The following is a 23,734-nucleotide window of genomic DNA, read 5'->3' as shown; positions in this document are numbered from 1 at the left end:
TAGCCATTAGACCATCATTCCCCCCCCCCGCTTTCATCGGAGTTTCATCTATTTACACCGTCAGAATTTGGCCCAAATATGTTACAATGGTATAAAAATATCCAAAAAACAGAGTGAAGATAAAGAGTGCATTCTTTTTTTTAATCAAAATCTTCTCAATCAGTTAAATCTCTGCTTAAACTGGACTTGTCCCCCTTGAAACTTTGACACTTTATAGCACAGCGTCCCAGTGTATATTACAGTTGTACCCATTCAGTGCACTGGAGCACTCTGAAAGCCCTCATGGTGTGAAGAGCTGTATTTACCATCAGCGATATGAAATTCAATAAAAACAAGTGATATTTCCTTCACATAGGAAGGAAATATCAAATGCACCACTACAAAAGGGGGAATAACTGGTGGTAGTACTGCTAAAGAAGATGTGGAGGTTACAGTGGGTCACAAATTGAATATGAGCCAACAATGTGACCATTGTGGGGTGCATTACAGGAATGTCACATAAGACATGGGTAGTAATTGTCCTGTTCTACTCAGCACTGGTGAGGCCTCAGCTTTAGGAAAGATGTGGGTGAACTAGACAGAATTCAGAGGAGACGAATAAAAATGATAAAAGGTTTGAAAACCTGACCTATGAGGCAAGGTTTAAAAAAGAAAAACCTGGACATGTTTAGTCTTGAGAAAAGAGTGAGGGGGGACCTGATAAGTCTTCAAATATGTTCAGGGCTGCTATAAAGAGAACTGTGATCAATTGTTAACTGTAAGTAGGATAAGAAGTAATGGGCTTACTCTGCAGCAAGGGAGATTTAGAGTAGATATTAGGGAAAACTTTCTAACTGTAAGGGTCGTTAGTCTCCGGAGTAGGCCCCCACGAAGGTTCTGGAATCCCCATCATGGTAGGTTTTTAAAAACAGGTTGGATAAACAGCTGTCAGGGATGGTCTACATTTGCTTGGCCCTGCCTCAGCACAAGGGGCTGGACTGGCAGACTTCTCAAGGTCCCTTCCAGCCCTATATTTCTATGATTCTATGTACCAGCTGGATTCTATGTGCAAACAGAGACCAAGGAGCAGGCTTCTCAGCACAGGTCGATGTGCTAACACACTGAAAATAGCAGTGTGCCCTTGCAGTTCAGGCTCTCAAGCCCACTCACTCCCTAGGCTTGCCATCAGGGCCGGCTCTGACTTTTTTGCTGCCCCAACCAAAAAAAAAAAAATGGGGCGGCCAGAACGGCAAAGCAACAAAAAAAAACCTGCGGGGTGGCCGGAGCCAGGGTGCAGGGGGACTCCCTGCACTGCAGATGTGCCCCGGCTAATGGGGGGAGGGGGCGAGAGAGAGAAGGGGAGTGGCCAGGGCTTCAGCGGGGTGCTCGCCACGCAGCCCCGACCGCCGCGCCGCCCCAACCACCGCGCCGCCTGCCGGGAGGGCTCCGCGCCGCTCCGGTTGGCAGGCAGGGAAGGATGCGGGCTGCCCTGCCGGGCTTGCTACAGACCTGGCACCGGCTGGGGCAGACGGAGTGCGCAGCCCGCTCCCAGCAGGGCGCTCCCCTCCTCCGCGCCGCCGCCCCCTACAGGGCGGCCGGATCAGCAAACAACAACAACAACAAAAGCGGCCGTGCTGCCCTAGGATTGGGCGGAATGCCGCTCCGTAGAATCTGCCGCCCCAAGCATGAGCTTGCTCGCCTGCTGCCTGCAGCCGGCCCTGCCTGCCATCCTGAGCTCCAGCCCAAGCTGCAATGTCTACACAGGCTGGAAGGCTCATTCCCAGCTGCTGTGAAGACACCCACAAGAAGGGCCGTAGGGTGAGAGGTCATCAACTCATCCCACATCCTGCCATAAAGCAGTTTAACAACCAGAAGGACTTTGCTACATAACTGTGAGTCAGTGTGAATAGCCATGAAAGAGCAACATGCTTCTGACTGTTCCTGCCGCGCTGTAAGAAGAATGGAGCCTGGCTGCGGTGTCCCATTTCGTTACGGGGGTGGGAAAGCGTGCCTAGGTGATACTCCAAAAGGACAATTAAATTTTGTAAATACATTTGTTAAACCCGCTCCACAGCGCATACGCAACAGGAAGTGCGGCTGATTGGGCAGACTTGCAGGGCTGTCAGTACCTTTCGGGAGCAGGATCTGTGAAATTTCAGGAGCTGGTTCGGAGCAAGATGTGGGCTGTTTCCTTTGAGAGTCTGATTCTCTATGGTGCTGAACACCAACTGGTAGGTGTTAAGTACCCACTCCATTCCCATCGACTTCAGTAGGAGATAACAGCACTCACCAGCTCACAGGGTAGGGTTCTAGTTTGTATATCAGAGCTATTTTGCCGTTCAGCAGCTACCACCACTTGCTGCAGCAAATAGAGCTGTGCAAAATATTTGCCTCTCCCACACCCAGGAGAAAATCTCCTGATATGGGGTTTTATTCATTACCAACTCAACACTCACCCAGGTTCCCTTTTTTTCAAACTTATTTGTTAAGATGCACAAATCTGACACGTGAATCCAGGCCCAGTTTTGAGTGAACTTCAAATAGTTCATGTTTTTGCACTGGGACGCCGGGAAATTTGCAGTTCCTCATGGGCTTGATTCAAAATGAGGTGAAAGACTATGGTTACAACTGAAGTTTGCTTTATGATTTTCCTAGTGCAGAAAGAACCATTCAAATCCGGCTGTGAGGTAGCCAGGCTTTAAAAAGAAAAGAGATGGGATGAAGCCAAAGATATGGATCCAGTATTCCCTAGTGGGCTTGTAACAGGGTAGGCTGTCCCCTTCAGAAACAGTGGAAGCCTGGGACCAGCCCACCCTGTTCCAAGGCATGGCCCCTTTAAGAACAAGTAGTTCAGAGAAGGCTCACCAGAGCTGGGAATGGCAGCCAGGTGTCTAAATGGTGTGCTCAGCAGATGAGGGTTATAAAGGAGTACTCTTAGGGGGGAGGGGAGCCTAGAGTCAGGAAAGATTTTCAGGGAGGTGTCTTCTGTGGTGAACCAGGATGAACTGGGCTGGGGAAGCCTGCAGGGCTTCAGGCACAGCCCTAGGAAGGGGAGCTGTGGAGCCCTGCCCCAAAGACAGAAGGAGTTTGAGCCCAGGAGCCAGGACTAGGAAGAGACCTGGGGGGAAGTATTTCAAGAGAGTTCCAGGGGCTGCAGTGAGACTGGCATAGGGGGAACTGGGGACCCGAGAGAGAAGTGCAGTCTGAAGTCCTGAGAAAGGAGGGGTTTCAACCTGGAAGGACCACAGGAACTGTGTGGTGTGAGGCATTGAAAAATTAAACCATCTTTGAGCAAGATCATTGGAGACTCCAGAGCAGTGGTTCTCAACCTGCAGCCCAGTCAGCACACAACTGTGGCCCATATGACATCCTTAGGGCCATACAGGTAGTGTGTGTGTGTGTGTGTGTGTGTGTGTGTGTGTATATATATATATTGTGTAGATGTGACCCACATAACGAGCTGCATATGTAGCCCACAAGGGTAAATAGGTTGAGAACCACTGGTCCAGAGGCATGTGGAGGTGGGGTGAATACAGTGCCATGTTGTGGGGTGCTCTGGGACTGTACCTACAACAGGGCTCATCTCTTGCCAATGGAGAGGGCACTTGTGTGACTTCACAAGTATTCTTTCAATGTCCCCATCAGGATGACTCTGCTGGAAGTGGTCCGTGACAAGCCGTCTAAAGCATGAGCCTGATGGCATTTGAGAACAGCCGTGTCTCTGAGCTGACGATGATCTGTAACTGCAAAGGGACTGATTCTGTAAGTCTGCATGCAGGTCAGGGGTCTTGCATCCCAGGGATTTGGTTAGGGTCCATTTCCTATCTGAGCCTGAAGTTTGTTTACCCCTCTCCCCTTCTCTTCCCACAGCTCCCTGCAAGCAGGTTAATGATGGTGAAGGGGGGGAAAGCCCCTTTTTAATGGGAGAAGAAGGTGTTCTATCAAATGGAATTAATCCATGAGCTTGGTCACCTCTCCTGTGTCTGCTGTTAAACTGCTGCTGCCCTTAATGTTCGCCATAGAGAGTCTGATTGTGTCTGGGCCTTACACAGATGCACAGTGAGTATGGAAGGAGTCTCTCCACCTTTATAAAAGGACCTTGTGGTCTAGGGACACTCCCTTACTCTTCCTCATAATGTCCCAAAGAGGACTGGGAAGGAGGTGGGGCCATGCCCCAAAGAGGACAGGGAGGGATGGGAAGGAGGTGGGGCCATGATCCCGGGACACAAGTCAGAACAGATGGACACCAGTACATGGGCAAGTGAGAGGATGGTTACTGGATGTGCACACAGAGCGTGCACAGCAGTCAGGGCCACATTCTGCCTCCTTGTTCTCCCCCTGGGCCAGTGCAGCTCAGCACCTTCCTGTACCGAGGGCTGTGGCTACAGCGCAGACTCTACCCCATTGCTGCTGTCTATGAAAATGAGGCGCTGCAGAGCAACTGCAAAAATCCAGTTAAAGGTTGAGATTTATTTCATGGTCAAACCAGTTGTTTTTAATTCCTTGTCTTCTTGCTATTGTCAACAGAAGACCCTCATGGTGCCCCCAAGGGGAAAAAAATCATGGACTGATCCTCGGTTAATGTAAATTAACTTCAGAGGAGCTATACCACTTACCATCAGGTGAGGATCTGGTTCTATAACTTAGTGTCTTTCTTAGATTTGGATCTGGACCTGATCTGGATACTGCAGGTATCTGGGAGTCTCCAAATAGCTGTTTAATAAATGTAGTTCTTTGGGTATTTCCCTTCTCAGCAGAAATCTTGGAGGGAAAAATCTGTCTTAAGGTGATGCTATATGTACATAATGCAGCATATCTTTGAAAACAAGCTACACCAAATTCCAGGTTGCCTGCTTCATCTTCCTAAGGCACGTTCGCTCATTCGTTCTGGCTTCCCTGTCCAGTATTTGAGTGAGAATCTCTCTTGTTTCTTCCAATTCTCCCAAATTTCAGTCACAGCTCTAGGGATCTATTTGCCAGTGACACTGGGCCAGATCCTTAGCTGGTTAAATTGATGTAGCTCCACTGACGTAAGCTAAGCGAGGCATATTTAGACCAAATAAGGATTTGGTCCTTTATTTTTTTAAGTAATCGCTATGTAGCTTAGTGACTGTACATATATACGCCCTGCACCTTCCACAATAACTCCTGTCTTGTAGTAACAAAAGAATGATGCTGCATAACTAAGCTCCTTCTTTTTCTTTGATATAACTATAAAGCAGGCTTGGGGGGGGGGGCATGCAGATCCACGCATATTATCTTTCCTCATCTCTCCCCTTTTCCATCCACAACTTATGATCAAAGGTATGGAACGGCTTCCATACGTGGAGAGACTCAAAAGATTAGGGCTGTTCAGCTTAGAAAGGAGATAATTAAGGGGGCAGATATGATACAGAGTTCTATGAAGTCATGAATGGTGAGGAAAAAGTGAATAAAGAAATGTTGTTTACTCTTTCCCACAATACAAAAACCAGGGGGCTCCCACAATACAAACAATAGGAAGTACTTTTGCACGCAACACATAATTAACCCGTGGAACTCATTGCCATGGTATGTTGTGCTGACCAAAAGAATAACTGAGTTTAAAGAAAGAACTAGGTACGTTCATGGAGGACAGGTCCATCAATGGCAATCAGCCAAAATGGACAGGGATACAACCCCCTGCTTGGGGTGACCCTCTACCTCTGACTGCCAGAAGCGGGGAGGGGAAGAAAGGGGTGGATCTCTCCAAAAACTGCCCTGTTCTGTATGCTCCCCCTGAAGCTCTGGGACTGGCCGCCGTAGGAGGCAGGATAGTGGGCTCGATGGACCCCTAGTCTGACCCAGTATGGCTGTTTTTATGTTCCTATGTGTTCTAATTTAAAGCTGTTCCCTCCCCCCCCCCCCCCCGGATGTTGCCTATTTCTGATATTCAATGTTATTTCAGTGGCATTATTCATGTTTGGCTTTAAAGCAAGTGAGATCAGAACTAGGCCACAGCTAGGAGTGGAGGTTCCACAGTAGACACAAAGGATACAAACAAACCTGAGCCAAGATCAGGTCAATCAGGAAACAGAACGTTTGTTTCTTTCTAGTTAGAACAATTTTGCATGTACCTGAACCACCAAAATGGTTAAAACACAAGATTTTCCAGGTGACCTGTGTATATTAAGTGATTTGAGGATTTATTATTATTATTTATTTTATTTTATTTTATGGGCATTTGTGATGGGTCCAAAACCGTCTACCTCAGCTGGTGTATACTGATGTAACTCCATTGATGACAGTGAAACTATGCTGATTTAGGACCTGGCCCTAAATTTTAAATATTCTTTTTCCAGAATCAGCCCCCTGACCCCCCAAAAAAGGTCCAGGCAAAAACTGGACTGTAAAAATGATAAGTGTGGTTCAGGTTTTCAACTGGGTGACCCACTTAGAATCATTGGTTGCTTGTATCTTCACTTCAGTTCACAGGCATGAGTGTGAATCTTATCCCTTTCCTCAGCTCTGTCTTGCAGAGCATTGAAATGTTCATGAGTCCTAAGCTGTAGTGTAGACCTGCACCAAAACTCTGGATCTAAGCACACGTGACTTTTGAGTAGCTTGAAATCTAAACCCATATGTTTTTTGATACTGTCTATATCTTGACTTTAGTAAGGCTTTTGATACTGTCTTGCATGACCGCCTCATAAACAAACTAGGGAAATACAACCTAGATGGAGATACTACAAGGTGGGTGCATAACTGGTTGGAAAATCGTTCCCAGAGAGTAGTTATCAGTGGCTCACAGTCATGCTGGAAGGGTATAACGAGTGGGGTCCTGCAGGGTTCGGTTCTGGGTCCGGTTCTGTTCAATATCTTCGTCAATGACGTTTGCGGACGATATCCAGCTGGGAGGGGTTGCAAGTGCTTTGGACGATAGGATTAAAATTAAAAATGATCTGGACAAACTGGAGAAATGGTCTGAAGTAAATAGGATGAAATTCAATAAGGACTAATGCAAAGTACTCCACTTAGGAAGGAATAATCAGTTGCACGCATACAAAATGGGAAATGGCTGTCTAGGAAGGAGTACTGCGGAAAGGGATCTGAGGGTCATAGTGGATCACAAGCTAAATATGAGTCAAGAGTGTAACACTGTTGCAAAAAAAGCGAACATCGTTCTGGGATGTATTAGCAGGAGTATTGTAAGCAAGACATGAGAAGTAATTCTTCCACTCTACTCTGCACTGATTAGGCCTGAACTGGAGTACTGTGTCGGGTTCTGGGCACCACATTTCAGGAAAAATGTGGACAAATTGGAGAAAGTCCAGAGAAGAGCAACAAAAATGATTAAAGGTCTAGAAAACATGACCTATGAGGGAAGATTGAAAAAATTGGGTTTGTTTAGTCTGGAGAAGAGAAGATTGAGAGGGGACTTGATAACGGTTTTCAAGTACATAAAAGGTTGTTACAAGGAGGAGGGAGAAAAATTGTTCTTAACCTCTGAGGATAGGACAAGAAGCAATGGGCTTAAATTGCAGCAAGGGCAGTTCAGGTTGGACATGAGGAAAAACTTCCTAACTGTCAGGGTGGTTAAGCACTGGAATAAATTGCCTAGGGAGGTTGTGGAATCTCCATCATTGGGGATTTTTAAGAGCAGGTTGGACAAACACCTGTCAGGGATGGTCTAGATAATACTTAATCCTGCCTTGAGTGCAGGGGACTGGACTAGATAACCTCTCGAGGTCCCTTCTAGTTCTACAATACTGTGATTTTGTGCCTCAGACCCATCACTAGCCTTAAGATGAGATGCTTGTACTGTAAACTTAATGATATGCTCTGCTCCTAGTACCCAGCAAGATAATTGGAGTAATAGTTCAACACCATGCACACTGTCATCATGTACCTATGAACAGGATGAAAGCTAATATGCTTCTCTAGCCATTACAGAGCCTCTTTCAAGACATCTCAATATTATATATGCCTCTGCAATTGCAAAATACACATCTATGAAATACATGTTATCTGTGCATTTTGCAAATTCAGTGCATGGGGTGCTAATGTGAAACAATTACTGCTAGCACAAGCTATAGAATCAATCTATCGCATAAGCATAGTTTCCGAACCCAAATACACAATTCTGTGCAGCCAGCAGATCACCCAGTGTGCAGAGATGTACGTGAAAACTGAGTGACCCGAAGTTAAATATTTAGAGGATAAGCAATAATACTGTTTATATTTAGTGGCGAGTATCTGATTCTCCTCTTATCTACCCTGGTTTAAAGTGGGAGTAACTTGATGAAAGTCTCTGGCGGTACAACAAGTAAAATTGGTTTGAGAAGAAATTCAGGCCCAGTATTTTACACCTTCTTCTTTTTCATCACAACTTCTCTTTATGTGCCCCAATGACTTTCCTCCGTCTTACCTATCTACTAGCAGCCATCTAAGAGAAATGAATTTCCAAAATCTTGTGACATAGTGTCTGTACAGTATAGAGCAGCATTTCAACTGCAACTTATGCAAATAGCTGAATTAGGCAATTAGCTGGTATGCAATTAACAGTGACATATGCTGCCTATTTGGGACAGATCTTGACCAATGAGTCTTAAATAAATATTGCTTAACTGCATAATATCCTACTATAACTGCACAACATCCTTATGTATGTAGGTCTCATTGATCAAGATCTGTTCCCATTAGGGGGCATATATTGCACTCTGATAATTTACTTAGCCGCTAATTGCATACATCAGCTGTTGTACTGAACCCTTACAAAGACTGAGAGTAGACTGGAGTCTAGGGACCAGGAAACCAGTATGGAAAAGAATTACTTTCAGCAAACAGGTGGTGAATGTTTTTAGGACGCATCTGGCCAGTAAATAGCTATTTAGCATCAACAGTCTGCCTTCCACTATAAAATCAGCTATTAAAGTGTTAACAAGAATAGTCAACCCACTTCCCTTAGGTGTGTAACCCGGAGTAGGGAGTGCTCCTATCAGCTGCTGGGAGAAAGGAAAGTAAACATTCCCAACAGGCACCAAGGTACAGGGAGTGTCTCATGTTTCCAACACTTCCCTGCTTGTTGAGCAAAGTAACAATTAACAGCTCCCTGGACTCTTGCATAAAACTATTGGAGGCATCTGTCAGGTAGAGTGCAGTGCTGTCATGTGTTGTCAGGGGCTCAATAAAAAGGCATGTGAAACGCCTCTGTTACTTTTCAGCTGGTTTTGATCGCACATACAGGTAAGTGAATTTAGCTGGAGCTGCACCTCTGCTTTCTGTTTAATGTGCAGTGTCAGTAAGTGATTGGTATGGCGGCATTGTAGAGACCTCACGTCAAATTCCTTTCCGCTAGTTAGTGTACTAGAGCAAAGGAGACATGTTAGCGCTCCCCTTCGGAAATGATCTCTTATAAGATGACTCTCATACTTAAAGGTAGTCCCTGCAATTCAGGATGGGGGTAAGATAGGTAGAGGAAAGTGTTTTGTACCTGTCTTGTAGCTAAACAGAAGCCATAAGTCTCTGGTGAGGTCACTCTGCTGTTCTTCATTAATTCTATTACAACTATATTTTCAAAGGTCACTTTGACCTTACTTTTTCCTGGTAGCAGGAATTTCAGGTAGCAGGAATCCATAAAAAAATGCTACCTCTTCATAAATATCAGTCATCCATTATTAGAACAGACTAGCTCACGTAAGCCTTTTATTAAAGCCCCTTGTATAATGTTTACCGAGGCAAATAGGACAAGGCATGCTTATGGTTCTCTCCCTTTGTGTCTAACGTTAGAGCTACTGGGCCACATTCATCAGTAAACTCGAGGTGCTTTGCACTGCTGCAGTGATCCAAGCTACTGTAAAATCTGACTTATTCAGCCAGTTAAGCTGTGTTTATCATACTGGTGAGTCTGGCCCTGTGTTATGCATTGAAACAGTTTTATGTTGGGTTTTTTATCATCTTTCTGGTTGTCCAAACTTATGCAAAATTAACTTATTATATGAATAAATTATGTTTTCCATGAGAGCTATTGAGGCACTGGGAAGAAATAAGGTCCTTTAAAACAAAATCTGTGTTGGGTGCTCAGGACGCTACAGCTAACTTACAGCATCACAGAACAGTATAAAAGCAGATAAAATCCATTTTATGCTGATGAAAAGTGGATTGCTTTTTACATAACACGTTTACATCCACAAAAATTAAATAAAACCAAATCAACAAAAACAAATACCAGGATACAAACAAACAAGAAATAATCAAAGTACCAGACGTCACGGAACCTAAGAAAGAAAGGATTTAAGGTCACTCCTACACCCTTGTATTTATAATGTAAATACCTGCATCCTATGAGGTATATATTTTGTTGAATGGTCCTTCTAATATAGATAGCTAAACTGCACTAGAATCTGAGGCAAACAGATGTGTGACTTAAGGATATCTTGGTTTGGTGACAGTTCCAAAAAATTGTGGTGGGGGGGAGGGGAATAATTTTGGTTGACCTGGTTTTTTATTTATTTATTTATTTTATTTTTTGAGATTTTTGGTGAATCAGAAGATCAAATTCAGTTTGGTTTGAAAGAAAACATTTGAAAATGAAAGTTTCACTTCACTTTTGAAATTTCTTGGGTTTTCTGCTTTTAATAAAGTTGAAGGAAATATTGAAAGTCATTCTGAATTGAAAAATTAAAACATTTTTCATTTAAAAATGTCAGTGAAACATTTTGATTTTTATTGGAATTTTTTTGGCAAACAATTTGTAACTTTGACATGAATTTGACATATTTCAGTTGACTTGAATTTGCATTTTTTTTTTTTTTCCCCTTTCCCTCCCCCCCCCCCAAAAAAAAGTTTCCAGTTAGTGTAGGGAAGAGTATCTGATTCTACTCTGACCTACACTGGTATAAATTGGGAGTAACGGCATGTAAGTCAGTGGAAATATACCAAAGTATAATTGGTTTGAGAGAAGAGACTCAGGCCCAGTATTTAACCCATTCTTCTTCATTACAACCTCTTTATATGTCAGGAGATTAAGGTACAGCTAGATAGCAGGAGAAGCTGTAAAAAGATAATAGTCTGAGGTATGTCTTCGGCGGGCAGCGATTGATCCAGCTGGGGTCGATTTATTGCCTCTAGTCTAGACGCAATAAATCAACCCCGAGCGCTCTCCCGTCGACTCCTGTACTCCACCGCCATGAGAGGCACAGGCGGAGTCGACAGGGGAGCGGCAGCAGTCGTCTCACCACAGTGAAGACACCTCGGTAAGTCGATCTAAGTACATCGACTTCAGCTATGTTATTCATGTAGCTGAAGTTGCGTAACTTAGACTGATTTCCCCCCCCCCCCCCACCCACCCCAGTGTAGACCAGGCCTGAGTCTGGTAATATTAGGTAATGTAACAAGAGCGGGCAACTTAGTATTGTCCTTCCTGTAGAGAACAGTCTCATCTCACTGCTTCCCACTCAATCCTCTTAAGGGCAGTATTATGCGAATGGTGCAGGAAACTCCCGTTGCTCCCCTTGTGGGAAGGAGACAAACATGGAGAAGGGAGGTGATATGGAAAGCAGACAAACCAAGGTGCTGGAATATGGCAGGACAATGGCTGCTTTTGTAGAATTATGCAGTACTAAGGCTTATGCAAGGGTAAATACTGTCGTCATTTGTGCAACTGCATAATGCATATGTTTTGTGAGGTGCTGAATGCCCTCAACTCTCATTGATTTCAGTGCAATCTAAGAGTAAACAGCATAAGACAATATTGTGTTCCACCTATAGGCATAAAGAAGGAACTGAAAAAACGGTTAGCTAACATCCATATGCAAGTCACTCAAGAAGCTGCTGTGTTTGGTGGCTGTAGTGTTGGGTTTGAGTAACATTGGTCACAAGAATGTTATTTTTGTTTCAGCTGAGCTGGGCTACATGTGGGGAAGAGGGTAGGGTGTTTCCTAGATCAGTCACCCTAACTGAATTGGGAGAGGCTAGAGCCCTCCCTGGAGTAAGGCAACAAGGGAGGCTGTGATATGAGGTGGGCCGGTTTTGGCTGCCTAATATGTGACAGCACTTGTGTCCTGAGAGAGCTGAGCCAGACCAGATGAAAGCTGGGTCTGGCCTAGATAGATCCAGGCCAGACCTGCCTTAGGAATGTGCAGAGCCTAGAGATGAGGACCTGGGCAACTGAGTTGCTATGGAAACCAGTCAACAACCCAACTGTCCTGTCCTGTTGGAGGCAGAGAAGAGAACAGGAACCAGTATGAACTGTGTGGGTTTGAGACTTGAAGTCTTGCGGGTTCCAGGTCTGAGTGTAAATGTGTGTATCAAAAGGGGTACAAGGGCTGCCAGGTTTATTTCGCCATGTAGCTATAGCACAACAGATTGACTTCTAATGCTCTTCTGAAATAGGTGTTTAAGCAGCACTGGCAAGATCAGAGGGATAAAAGTAATGAAAATGTTGTAAAATTGTCTCACCACACCTTCCCCCCGCCCTTTGAAATTTTGACCGTTTCATCCATGTGGGGGAAATTTGTGAAAATGTCACTGGTTGGTTGGTTGTCATGTGTTTGGCCTTCATCAAAATTTGAAATTTGAATGGAAAGTTTTATCAACATTGAGACAAAATTCAGCTCTATTATGAGTCCCCCTGGGCATATCCATGGCAAATGTCTTCAAGGGAGGGCTTTTGCTGTGTGCAGTGGATGATTAGGCCATCAGTAAAAAAAACTTCCCCCCTACAAAAGATGCTCTTCACTATGTAGGAAGCCATCTGTAGCTCTTGGGATCCACTTCTTAACTGAATAAATAACCTGACTGCTAAAATATAACAAATAATCTGTTAACTCTGTAATCAACAAAGCAACTCTGGAGCAAATAATCTAGATTTAATAATTTTATCTGCAGTGCTGGGTGTTAAAAAGGCAATTTGTCGCTGGGCTCTTATTGGTCAGCTACATTCTGTTTGATATAAGGGACAAACCTAATTGTGTATTGCTGGCCAGCCAGAGACCAATGCAACCATAAAAATAAAATGTTCTCAAAGTATGAAAAAGGGTTATTTATGCATGGTTGACGCTTTATTTTTTCTTAACTGCTATCAGTGAATAATGGGGTAGGCATTTGAACTGACGCACAGGTTCAGTTTGGTATAAACTAGTATCTAGCTAGCAGTGTTAGTAAATCAGATTAAATCAAAGTAAATTACTTCAGAATACATTAAATGGTTCCTATCAAATACACTGAGGAAGAGAACACAATATAATGAAAGTTGTATGTAGGGATCTCCATTTTCAGTCATCCACCAGAACATTCTCTGTTGTGCAGTAATCACTGAACAGATTTCTTTTCTCAGAAGGTATATTTAATTGGACTCGGCATGATCCAATGGCCATTGAAGTCAATGAGACTCTTTCAATTGACTTCAGTGAGTTTTTGAGAAGTGACTTAACTCTGAGTTTGGCAGGGGGAAAAGTTTCTTGCACTCCTTTACCCATAAAGTTGTTTAATTATAGTTTGCTTCTGTTCTTATAGGTTAAGTGGCAGGATTTAAATCTATGGGGAAATAATGATGCATGCCAATGACTGGTTTTCTTAGAATTACCAACTGTTAGAATCCTTTCCCTACCTTCTTGGCCCAAAATGATAACAGTCAGTATGCAGAGCCATCCAGTCCTCTGGTGTCTCCTGCTTTTGTGACTGCAAATTTTCTTTCCAGGCTGCCTCAGATGCTCTTGTATGTCAAGGTGTAGTGGATGGATGGGATAAAGGTATTCTATAACTGGTATGTTAAGCGTCTTTGCTTGCTAATATTTGCTTAAATATATTTTATTTTTATTTTGGATATTTATATACTATAAATGTATACAGCTATAAAAGATCTCTCTTCGGAGGATCAAATCTTGTCTAAAGGAGAGAGATTAGAAGCTGGCATGCACCAGGGTCTTTCTAATTTTTAATTTCCCCACTTCTCATTTCTGGCCATTCTGAACTTCGCTTCTTCAAATGCTTTTATTGCATTCATTACTGCAGTTCTAAAGCTTGGTTCACCTAGACCCTCCTTCGACCTGGACTCTGTGGCCTCCAGCTCATACAAGGGCTGATCTAACAGTCATTGAAGTGAATGAAAAGTCTCTGGTTGGCTTTGGTGGGAATTGGATCAGGCCAATAAAGATCCTTTAGGTCCTTACTCATGGTCAGAATCCGCTCTGTAAATGCAGAATCACTCCACACATCTTTATGGAATTGGTCCAGGTTCACACTGGTATAAAGGAGAGCAGCTTTAGACATTCAGTTTTTACTCATTCCTCAAACAAATGCACACCAATTGGCTTCAATTGGCATTTGCCTGAGTACGGACTGAGTAAAAGCTGAGTAAGGATCTTTGAATTTAGCCCTTAGAGATTTGAGAGATTTACATTCTTAACTTTATTATCTCTTCTTGTCCATGCACCACAACACTGACAAATGATACTTCATTGAAAAAGCTTAATTTTGATTCTCTTCAATTACAACCTACTCAGCCTGCCTTTTATTTCTAATACCATGGAATGCATTGAGAGCAGCCAAAATTCCATAATCGTACTTCCCAGGAATTCACTGTTGGAATCTCATTGGTCTAGCTTACGCAGTGCCGAGACAGCTATAAGGAAAGCAATTGATAATGTTGCAATTCGTATCCTTGGTTTCTTTTTAATACCTCTGCTTTTTGACTTTGTATGCCACAGGACTCCACTGGATCAACTGGAATTTCTACATTTCCCATCCAATTCCACAGGAACCTGGTTCAGCTTTACTTGCTAGGACACTTTCATTTCGTGACCTGAGGCAACTTTGCATCAGTTGTCCATGAGCTAATCTATGCTGTGCCAAGGATTCTAGGCTCATCCCGGTATTGAGCCTCTCTCGTAAAATAATACTGAAGTATTTTAGAGTAGTTGCTGCAAATCGTTTGAATTAGTAACACCATTGTAAACTGTAGTATTTGGGAGTATTACTATACATAGTACATATAGTTCCTTTATATTATAGGAACTGTATGGACTATGTATAGTAATAGTCCTACATATAGTGGGAATGGCCTCCTTTATAGTGCTAGCACAGAATATATTGTGTTCCATCAAGGAAAAATGACATCATTTTAATGTCAAGTCATAAACTTTAGGAAAAACCAAGTATATAAAAACCAATACATTTTCCAAGTGTAGCACATTAAGTGAAACCACATTGCAAATAAAGAGATGTAATGAACAATGATTAATACTTCTGTTCCTTTTATGTAGTTCCATCTAATCCGAATAAATGAAGAAAGTGACTATGAAATCGCAACATCTACCATCTGCTATTTCCATCAGTGAGGACAAGTACATTACCAGGTAACTTTTCTGTAAGAATATTGAATGTTTTGGTAATGATCTGTTCCACTTATTCATTAAGATTAGATGCTGTAAAGGAGAAGTGTTGAGTCTATAATAATAATAATTAATAATACAGATGATGAGAGCCTGATCCTACTAGCACTCTGCATACACAACTCCCAAGGAAGTCAACAGGCATTCACACACACTGGTCTTACAGAACTGGGCTTTTCATCTTTTTGATTGACTTTTGTACGCAGACATAGAGGCCAACATTTTCGAACATGGGTGCATAAATTCAATTTCAGGGTTTGAGAAGTAGATGCTCAGCACCTCTGAAGTCCAGTTTAGGGGACTAAATATGGGGTTTGCGGCCTAACCCTTGCTCTTTTGAAAAATTGGACCAGACATCTCTTTCCAAATTGTCTACATATATTTGCATATGGGATCATCTACATGAGAGATGCACAGAGGCCTATCAGGTCATCTGCTCCATCTTCCTACGAATGTACATGTTTGTTCAGTCAAGTCTGAAAAGTCTCCAGGAATGGAGCTGACATTGTTTCCCTTGGCAGACTGCTCCACAGTCATAGGGTAGATCTTGCTGTCAGGAAGTTTTCCTGAGATTATACTAAACCCTGAGCTTTCTGATGCACAAGGCAACTGCAGAGATTGCACCGTCCTTTAGGACATAGAGCCTCCTCCCCAGGTAGTACCTGGCTTCATATGTGGGCCAGTGTGACAGAAATGGGGTCCATTGCCCCACCTCTTCCCTGCCTTGCTTTGAGCCCCTTTTGGATGATGCACATCCCAGGGGACCCACAGGGGGAGCAGTCCCTAAGCACGTTCAGGGGCTGTGACTGTCCTTTCCCGCACTCCTTATGCACAGGCCCATCACAAGCTGTCCCTTAGTGTTTATACTTTCAAATATCAGCCCAGACTCAAATCCCCTTACTCCGGTTCAGTAGCACCTTGCTCTGTGTGGGCCTGTTGATTTCAATAGCGTTACTCAAGGGAACTACTCGTAAACAGGGACATCAGAACCTTACCCACGGCACATAATTATTACCTGCCTATGTGCTCCCTGCTTAGTCATCAATCCCCTTATGATAATTCTGCTTTAGGACACCGTGCTGTAGGTCTCACCAGTAATTAACCAATTTAAATTTTGTGAGCACAGCACACAAACACATGCGCTCCAGATAAGGCACTAAGCCAGCCGAAGCCTTTTGCTTCTTGTAAATACACGTGTGCCTAATTAACTGGCTGAGAGACCTGGATCAAAGCAGAGGCTTTTCAATCTTTCTATTACCATGCAAGTGTCTCTGCTCTGAGGGAAATGAATGAGGCATTAGAATAGTGTTTGCTGACTAAAACCACTTCAGATCTAACTTTCATATTGTATCTTTCCATTGCCGTAATCTTGGATCTGCTGTTATTACACGTGCCTCTTTCAGTACTGTCCTGCACGGTGCTCCACAACACAAGCCCATTGTCTTCAATTTGCCCAAGGGTTGGATCAAGAGAGAGAACAAAAGGGTGTGTGAAATGAGCTGGCTGGCATGCACAGCACGTTCTCGTCTCTTGATAAACACCCCATTAAAGGTGCCCACAGAAAACACAGGCATAACAGAATCATGCTGGAAGGGACCTTGAGAGGTCATCTAGTCCAACCCACTGCACTGAGGCAGGACCAAGTAAACCTAGTCCACCCCGAGAGCTGTTTGTCTAACCTGCTATTAAAAGCCTCCAGTGATAGGGATTTGACAGCCTCCCTTGGAAGCCTATTCCAGTGCATAACTACCCTTCAAGTTAGGAAGTTTCTCCTAATATCTAACCTGAATCTCCCTTGCTGCCCAGTAAGCCCATTCTTGTCCTATCTTCAGTGGACATGGAAAACAATTGATCACCGTCCTCTTTGTAACAGCCCCTTAACATATTTGAAGATTATCAGGTCTCCCCTCAGTCTTTTTTTCTCAAGACTAAATATGCTCAGTTTTTTTAACCTTTCCTCATAGGTCAGGTTTTCTAAACATTTTGTAATTTTTGTTGCTCTCCTCTGGAATCTCTCCAATTTGTCCACATCTTTCCTAAAGTCTGGTGCCCAGAACTGGAGACCGCACTCCAGCTGAGTCCTTACCGATGCCGAGTAAAGTAGGACAATTACATCCTGCATTTTACATATGCCACATGCCTTAATACTAGCCTTGTTTGCAAGTGCATCACATTATTGGCTCATATTTAAAATGTGATCCACTATAATCAACGGATCCTTTTCAGTAATACTACCTCTATCCAGTCATTCCCCCATTTTATAGTTGTGCATTTGATTTTTCCTTTCTAAGTGTCATACTTTACACTTGTTTTTATTGGATTTCAGACCAGTTCTCCAATTTGTCCAAGGTTGGTTTGAATTCTAATCCTGCCCTCTTACCCCTTCCAAGTGGTCTCATTTTGCAAATTTGATCAGCATAATCTCCACTCCATCATCCAAATCATTAATGAAAATACTGAATAGTCGCCGACCCAGGAGAGAGACCTATGGGACCCCACTAGATAACCTCACCCTCTCCCCAGCCACATCAGTTTGACAGCCAGCCATTGATAACTACTCTTTGAGTAAGATCTTTCAACCAGTTGTACACCTACCTTACAGTAATTTAATTTAGACCACATTTCCCTAGTTGCTTATGAGAATGTTATGTGGGACTGTGTAAAAATCTAGATACATCACATCTATAGCTTCCCTCCTATCCACTAGGCCAGTAACCTCGTCAAAGAAGTGAATTAAGTTGGTTTGGCATAACTTGTTCTTGACAAATCCAGGTTGGCTATTGCTTGTAATCTTATCCTCTAGGTGCTTACAAATTGATTATTTGATCATTCGTTCCTGTATCTTTCCAGGTATGAAAGGCTGACTGGCCTATAGTTCTCTTGGTCCTCTTTGTTCCTCTTTTTAAAGATAGGTACTATGTTTGCCCTTCTCCAGTCCTCTGGGACCTCACACATCCTCCATGAGTTCTCAAAGATGATGCTAACTATTCGGAGATTGTTGCAGTTAGTTCCTTAAGTATCCTAGGGCGCATTTATTCAGGTCCTACTGACTTGAATATGTCCAACTTATCTAAATATTCTTTAATCTGCTCTTTCCCTATTTTGGCTTGCATTCCTTCCCCCTTGTTGTTAATATTATGTTAAGTATCTGGTCACAATTTACCTTTTTAGTGAAGACTGAAGAAAAATAGGCATTAAACACCTCACTCGTTGATGCCATCTATTATTAGCTCCTCTTCCCCTCCAAGGAAAGGATCTATGCTTTCCTTTATCTTTTTCTTGCTCCTAGTCTATTTATAGAGCCTTTGTTACTGCCTTTTTATGTCCCTTGCTAGGAGTAACTCATTTGGTGCCTATAGTCAACTTGAAAAATCTTAACCACTCTGTGTATACAAGTATCTAGTGAGTTGTATATATTTTAATAAGGAAAGAAAACTAACATCACTTAAATCAGGTCCATTTTGGTCTTCTAAACTGTTTTCCAAGGTCCCACAGTCTGCTAGAAAGCACAGCGAACAAGTAAATCTGATCTGCTACCAAAGTTCCCCTATGGGATTTTATTTCCAAATGGTTTGCATAGTTTTAGTCACGCTGTTTATTGCACTGATGCAGGGCAAATATTGAGGGTGTTAGTTTTTGTTTATGCCAACTCCCACAGACCGCTGTCAGCAGGCGTTTTGCCTGAGCAAGCGCTGACTAAAAGTTGAGTAAAGATTTTTCAGGATTAGTCTCTATTTTAACCTGATATAGAGCCAATCTCAAAAGTAACCCCCACAAGATCATGCAGTGCTCTCAGTCCATGGCTAAAGTTCTCATTGCTGTCTATAAGACTTGCAGCATGCATGGATCAAGGGCCATATATGGCCCTCAGCGTCAGACCAGAGCTGTTAAACTCTTTCTTCATCCCTTCTCCAGCAAGGAACTGGCACCTTCACAGAAAGGAACCCGGCGACCAACCTCCCAGCAGTTGAGTCACCACTGCCAGGTGGATGCATTATGCACAGATTAAAATGCCATCATTAAAAGCTTTCAATGCATGAAAAGATTTTTTTCATTCATGACTTTTTGAAGATTCTTGCATTCAGGATCAGCAGGAGCTCAAATGCTACATATTTCTGAAAAAAGTGCTGAATTTTACCCTCCAGTATTTCTGAGGCCCTGCACCTGCACGATCAAAGACATTCTTGACCCTAGTTGTCTTCAGTCATATGACAGGGAAATTTTTGCTTGCTTGTTTGTGTCCCGGTTCAGGGCAACATTGCCTATATTCCCCCTCTGTGGCTCTCAAAGGCACCCACTGTAGGCTCCCGGTTCCTCAGCCCTCACCTCATTTGGGTAAAGACCTGTGTGTGTCTCCCTCCTGATCAGAGGTTTTCAGGCTGCACAGTACCCTGCCTACACTGTGTTAACTCCTGCAAGCCAGACTAGGCAAACAGGCCAGAGTCTGTGCTTTGCTAACTTGCCGAAGGCTCTGAGCAGCTGTAATTGCCAGCAGCCACAAGTTACCCCTTTCTAAGCAAGCACATTTATTATTAAGGTGAAAGCATTGCAGAGAAGACATTTAAAAACAATAAAAGCACCTGCAGCTTACCAGAGATCACCCCCAATTCCAGCAAGGGCTCTGGTAGGAGTCAGTCCTTCAAACCCGAGAAGTTTTTTTTCTGTTATTACAATTTCACAACAGTCTAGCGCAGAACTGGTACCTCCTCCCTCCACCCCAAGGAATAGATAAGTCTTTCCTTTATACAGTTTGGGCCTGTGATCATCAGACTCTGGGAACAGTTAATCAGCAGACAATGGTCACTTCCTCAGGGTATAGCTTCAAAAAGCTGGGGGTCTGTATTGCCCTCCCCCTAGAAATTCCTCAGGCAAACCACTTGACAATGTTTTGTCCCAAAGTGCATTCTTGTGTGGCCTGTTGGTCAGTGTAGTCCCTTGAAATTCATAACACTTTCCAGGGTTCACATCCCATCTTCCCCCTTAGAGAGAGGTTACATACAATGCCGGCCCACAATAATACCTAAACCATTCATTTCATACAATGGACCCTAACTATACTTAAACTTAATTCGATAAGGTCACCCAGAGATATTGCAGGAAAATGCCATATCTGTCATGGTTGGTTTCATGTCTCTTTGTATTTTAAGCTTTCTATTTATTTTGTTCTGGGGTGACTCAAACATCTTGCGAGCGGATACTCCTTCACTATTCTTTCCTGGCTGATTGGACACAAAGGACGAATGACAAGCAAATCCACTTCAAATACAGGGAATCTTCTTACTATGATTAAAGGCAAGGACGAATGGCAGCTAACAGTTGCTTGGATTAGCCGAAACCCTAGGGCCCCAAAACTGCTCTCCAGTTGGTGGAGCTGCTGGAAAAATTATTTTGGGGGGGATCACTTTGGTTAACAGGGGTGTTGATCCATACAATAAGGTCCTAATCCAGAGTCCACTGAAGTCAATGGAAAGATTCCTATCGACTTTAGTGGGCCCTAATACTTCAATCTGCTACTGAATAAAGGGTGCACCACCAAAGAAGAGATTAGCTTCAGGAGTCATTTCAGTCCTATCCTTCTTAAGAAAGTACAATACAATGCTATTCTGTTTAGTATCTTTCAGAGAAACTGTATTACCTAATGCTTTGCATGTGCAGAGATGGGTAATACAATTAAATACTAACAGAGGAAGAAACTGAGACAAGGCAAGGAAGAAAAGTCCATTTAAAATGGGGTTTGAAAACAAACGGAAGAGCGGCGTAGGCTACAGAGACAGGAACATTGTTACATATGGCAGAAACCTCAAAGAAGCCTCTTACTTTAGTTGCCGCAAGACAGTGTGAAGGAACAGACAGAAGGGAAAGTACTCCTGTCTTTCAGAACCCCACCATCTATTCTTTAATACCTTTTAAAGTAAAAGGCTGCAAATCTTGTACATAGCTAGTCTACCCCGCCATATGTTCCTATCACTCTCACCCTCATCCTCTTTGTCCACCATCTTTGCTTTCAGTTATATCGACGTTTGTTGCCTCTCGTCTTCAGCTGTAAGCTCTTTGGGGCGAGGACTGTCTTTTTACTTCATGTCTGTACAGAGCCCAGCGCAATGGGTTCACAATCTGAGCTGAACGACTGGGAGAAAAATAATCATCGTATCTCTCTTACTTCCCGCCAAAATCTATGCTTCCCCGAACCAGGCGGCAGTGCCTAATGTGCTGATGGACTAGTGCTTTGATCCTGTTCCTGGGAGAGTACCCCTTTCCAGAGACAACAAAGCCCATTATGATGTCACAGTAGGCTGTCCATTAGAGCTGTTTGGAATATTTTTGAGTAAATGAAATTAAGTCAAAATATGCTGTTTTGGTTCTGGACTGGGACATGGCAGGCCCAGGTTCAAGTCCCTGGTAAGCCTGATTCAGAATGATCTGGGATGAGAAAATCTGCTGTGAATGAGGCAGAGGAGGAGCTTGGATCTGGATCTCCCACATCCCAGGCAAGTGTCCTACAAGGGGGTCGGGAAGAGTTTTTCTCTTTCTCTCCCCCTACCCCCTGAATTGAAAAGCTCAGGTTTTGGACACACACAACCTCCCCTCCCCCCGCCCTTCCTAAACTGAAAAGCTCAGGTTTCGATCTGAAAACGGACATTTCGACAGAATCCTGTTTTCATGAAAATGTTGGAAAAGCTTTATTTTCATGTCACTGCAAAACAAAAAACAAATGTCAAAACCTTGAAAGTTGCCCCAAAACAAGCTTATGATCCTCTGATCGGTTCTACTATCCATCAATATGTTGATCATTTGTATGTGGTTTCTGGTATTTGCAGGCACAAATCACATTGGAGGGACATCCAAGTAATAGTTGCTGGAGGAAAATGGGAAGCTGATTTGAGACACTGTTCAAAATCAGGCCCTTAGTCTTTCACATCAGGCTTCCTTATTCACTTATTTAGGAACATATGGTGTTCTCGATTAATACAGTTCACTCCCATTGCCAACACCAAGCGTTCTACTTGCTTGTGAAGGGTTGTACACTGCAAGGCCCTAACAATATATAAATATTGTACGTGATTCTTCTTTAGGTTCCTGGTCAACTAGGGACCAGTTGTTCTAATATTTACACAATGATCTGTTGCTCTGTATGATCCTGTGCTTGATTTAAATGTCACTTTTTTTCCTGATACTACTATAAATAGATTCTTGTAACTTTCCACTCCCTCTGTAAATCATTATTGGCAAAGGGATTAATTAAATAACTCTAAGAGTAGATGTGTACAGTGTGTTTTCAACAAATGGGTACATACCATTTGTTTACTTGGGTGAGTTTGCAGATGCTGTGTGTTTGCTTTGCTCACAAATAGGTTTTTATTAATATTTATTGTGCTTAACGGATTAGGCCCTCTGGCAGTGATCTGCATGGGTTTATGCCTCTGGTTTTGCTTTCACTTTCAGGTTTGATCAAACCCAGAACCTAAAAACAATCATCAGCTGAAACTACCAGTTTTCTCCCGATTTCATAAATTCTGCCGTTTGCTGAAAATCCTCCTCAAATTTCCTAGCAATGTTTAGTGAATCATTCAATGGAAGGTTTGAATTTCAAGTTTATAGTATAGCCTGAAACCTAGTGAGTTTCCCTGGGTTTAAGTTTTCACAGCAAACCTATTGCACAGCTCTAGTCTTAAAGAAATTATGGTAAACTTGTGTAAAAACTATCACCATTACACTCACCCTCCATCTCAAGGGCCTGGTATGTCAAAAGGGCGTGCGTGCCTGTGATACTTGTGATAAGACACCGTTTGTAAGATGTGCACTCAAGAAGAAAGGAACATTCACCAGAAAGGGTCTGCACATGTTATTGGAACCTTCCCCATTCTGGCCTGGAGTATTTTCCTTTTTTCTAGGTTGGGAGTGTGTTTAAACCCTGACACAATGGCATTTAAACACTTATTTCCTCCTCTGTCATTTTTCAATGCCAGCTACCTATAAATAACCTCAAGCAGCAGGACCAGGGACATTCAGTCTGTTTTCCCTCATATTTTCATTACTAGATTTCATTGCAGGGAATTCTGTGCTCATCACTGACTGGCATTCTATTTTAGGTCTGAGGTTTATTGTCTTTGTCCAGGAAATATTGGAAGGGCAGCTGTCTTCCTTCTCATTCTCTTGCCCACTCCCCTGAATGTGGAGTTGATACATCTTTCTGTAACTGCAAGCAAAAAAAAAGAGAGAGCTCGTGTAGTTATTTAATAGCTCATCAAATGAAGGCAGGATAAACATACAGTTACCAAACCCCCATTAATATTCCTCTCGCCAAAGAGAATTTCTTCAAAGTAAATTAAATGAACCATAGTATTTATTTAAGGCACAATTTTCCTGCTTGCTTTGCTACTCATTAATATAATCTGAGTACAAAG

The 23,734-nt window shown here is 42.9% G+C and overlaps 1 protein-coding gene across 1 annotated transcript in view; it reads left to right on the top strand.

Annotated features, from left to right (window-relative positions):
* Nucleotides 1-9,062: 9,062 nt before the first annotated feature.
* RASSF6 (Ras association domain family member 6) overlaps nt 9,063-23,734 on the top strand; it is a 29,619-nt gene continuing 14,947 nt past the window's right edge. The window contains exons 1-2 of the mRNA XM_029911941.1: nt 9,063-9,087; nt 15,201-15,293. Of these exons, the coding sequence (XP_029767801.1) occupies nt 15,220-15,293 (74 nt within the window). The 5' untranslated portion in view covers nt 9,063-9,087; nt 15,201-15,219. The remainder of the gene's footprint in view (nt 9,088-15,200; nt 15,294-23,734) is intronic.

Source organism: Terrapene carolina, unplaced genomic scaffold (genome assembly GCF_002925995.2).
Source record: "Terrapene carolina triunguis isolate 2854851 unplaced genomic scaffold, T_m_triunguis-2.0 Scaffold136, whole genome shotgun sequence".
NCBI lineage: Eukaryota > Metazoa > Chordata > Testudines > Emydidae > Terrapene > Terrapene triunguis.
The sequence above is the reverse complement of the archived record's forward strand: the minus strand, read 5'-3'. Positions and strand labels throughout refer to the sequence as shown.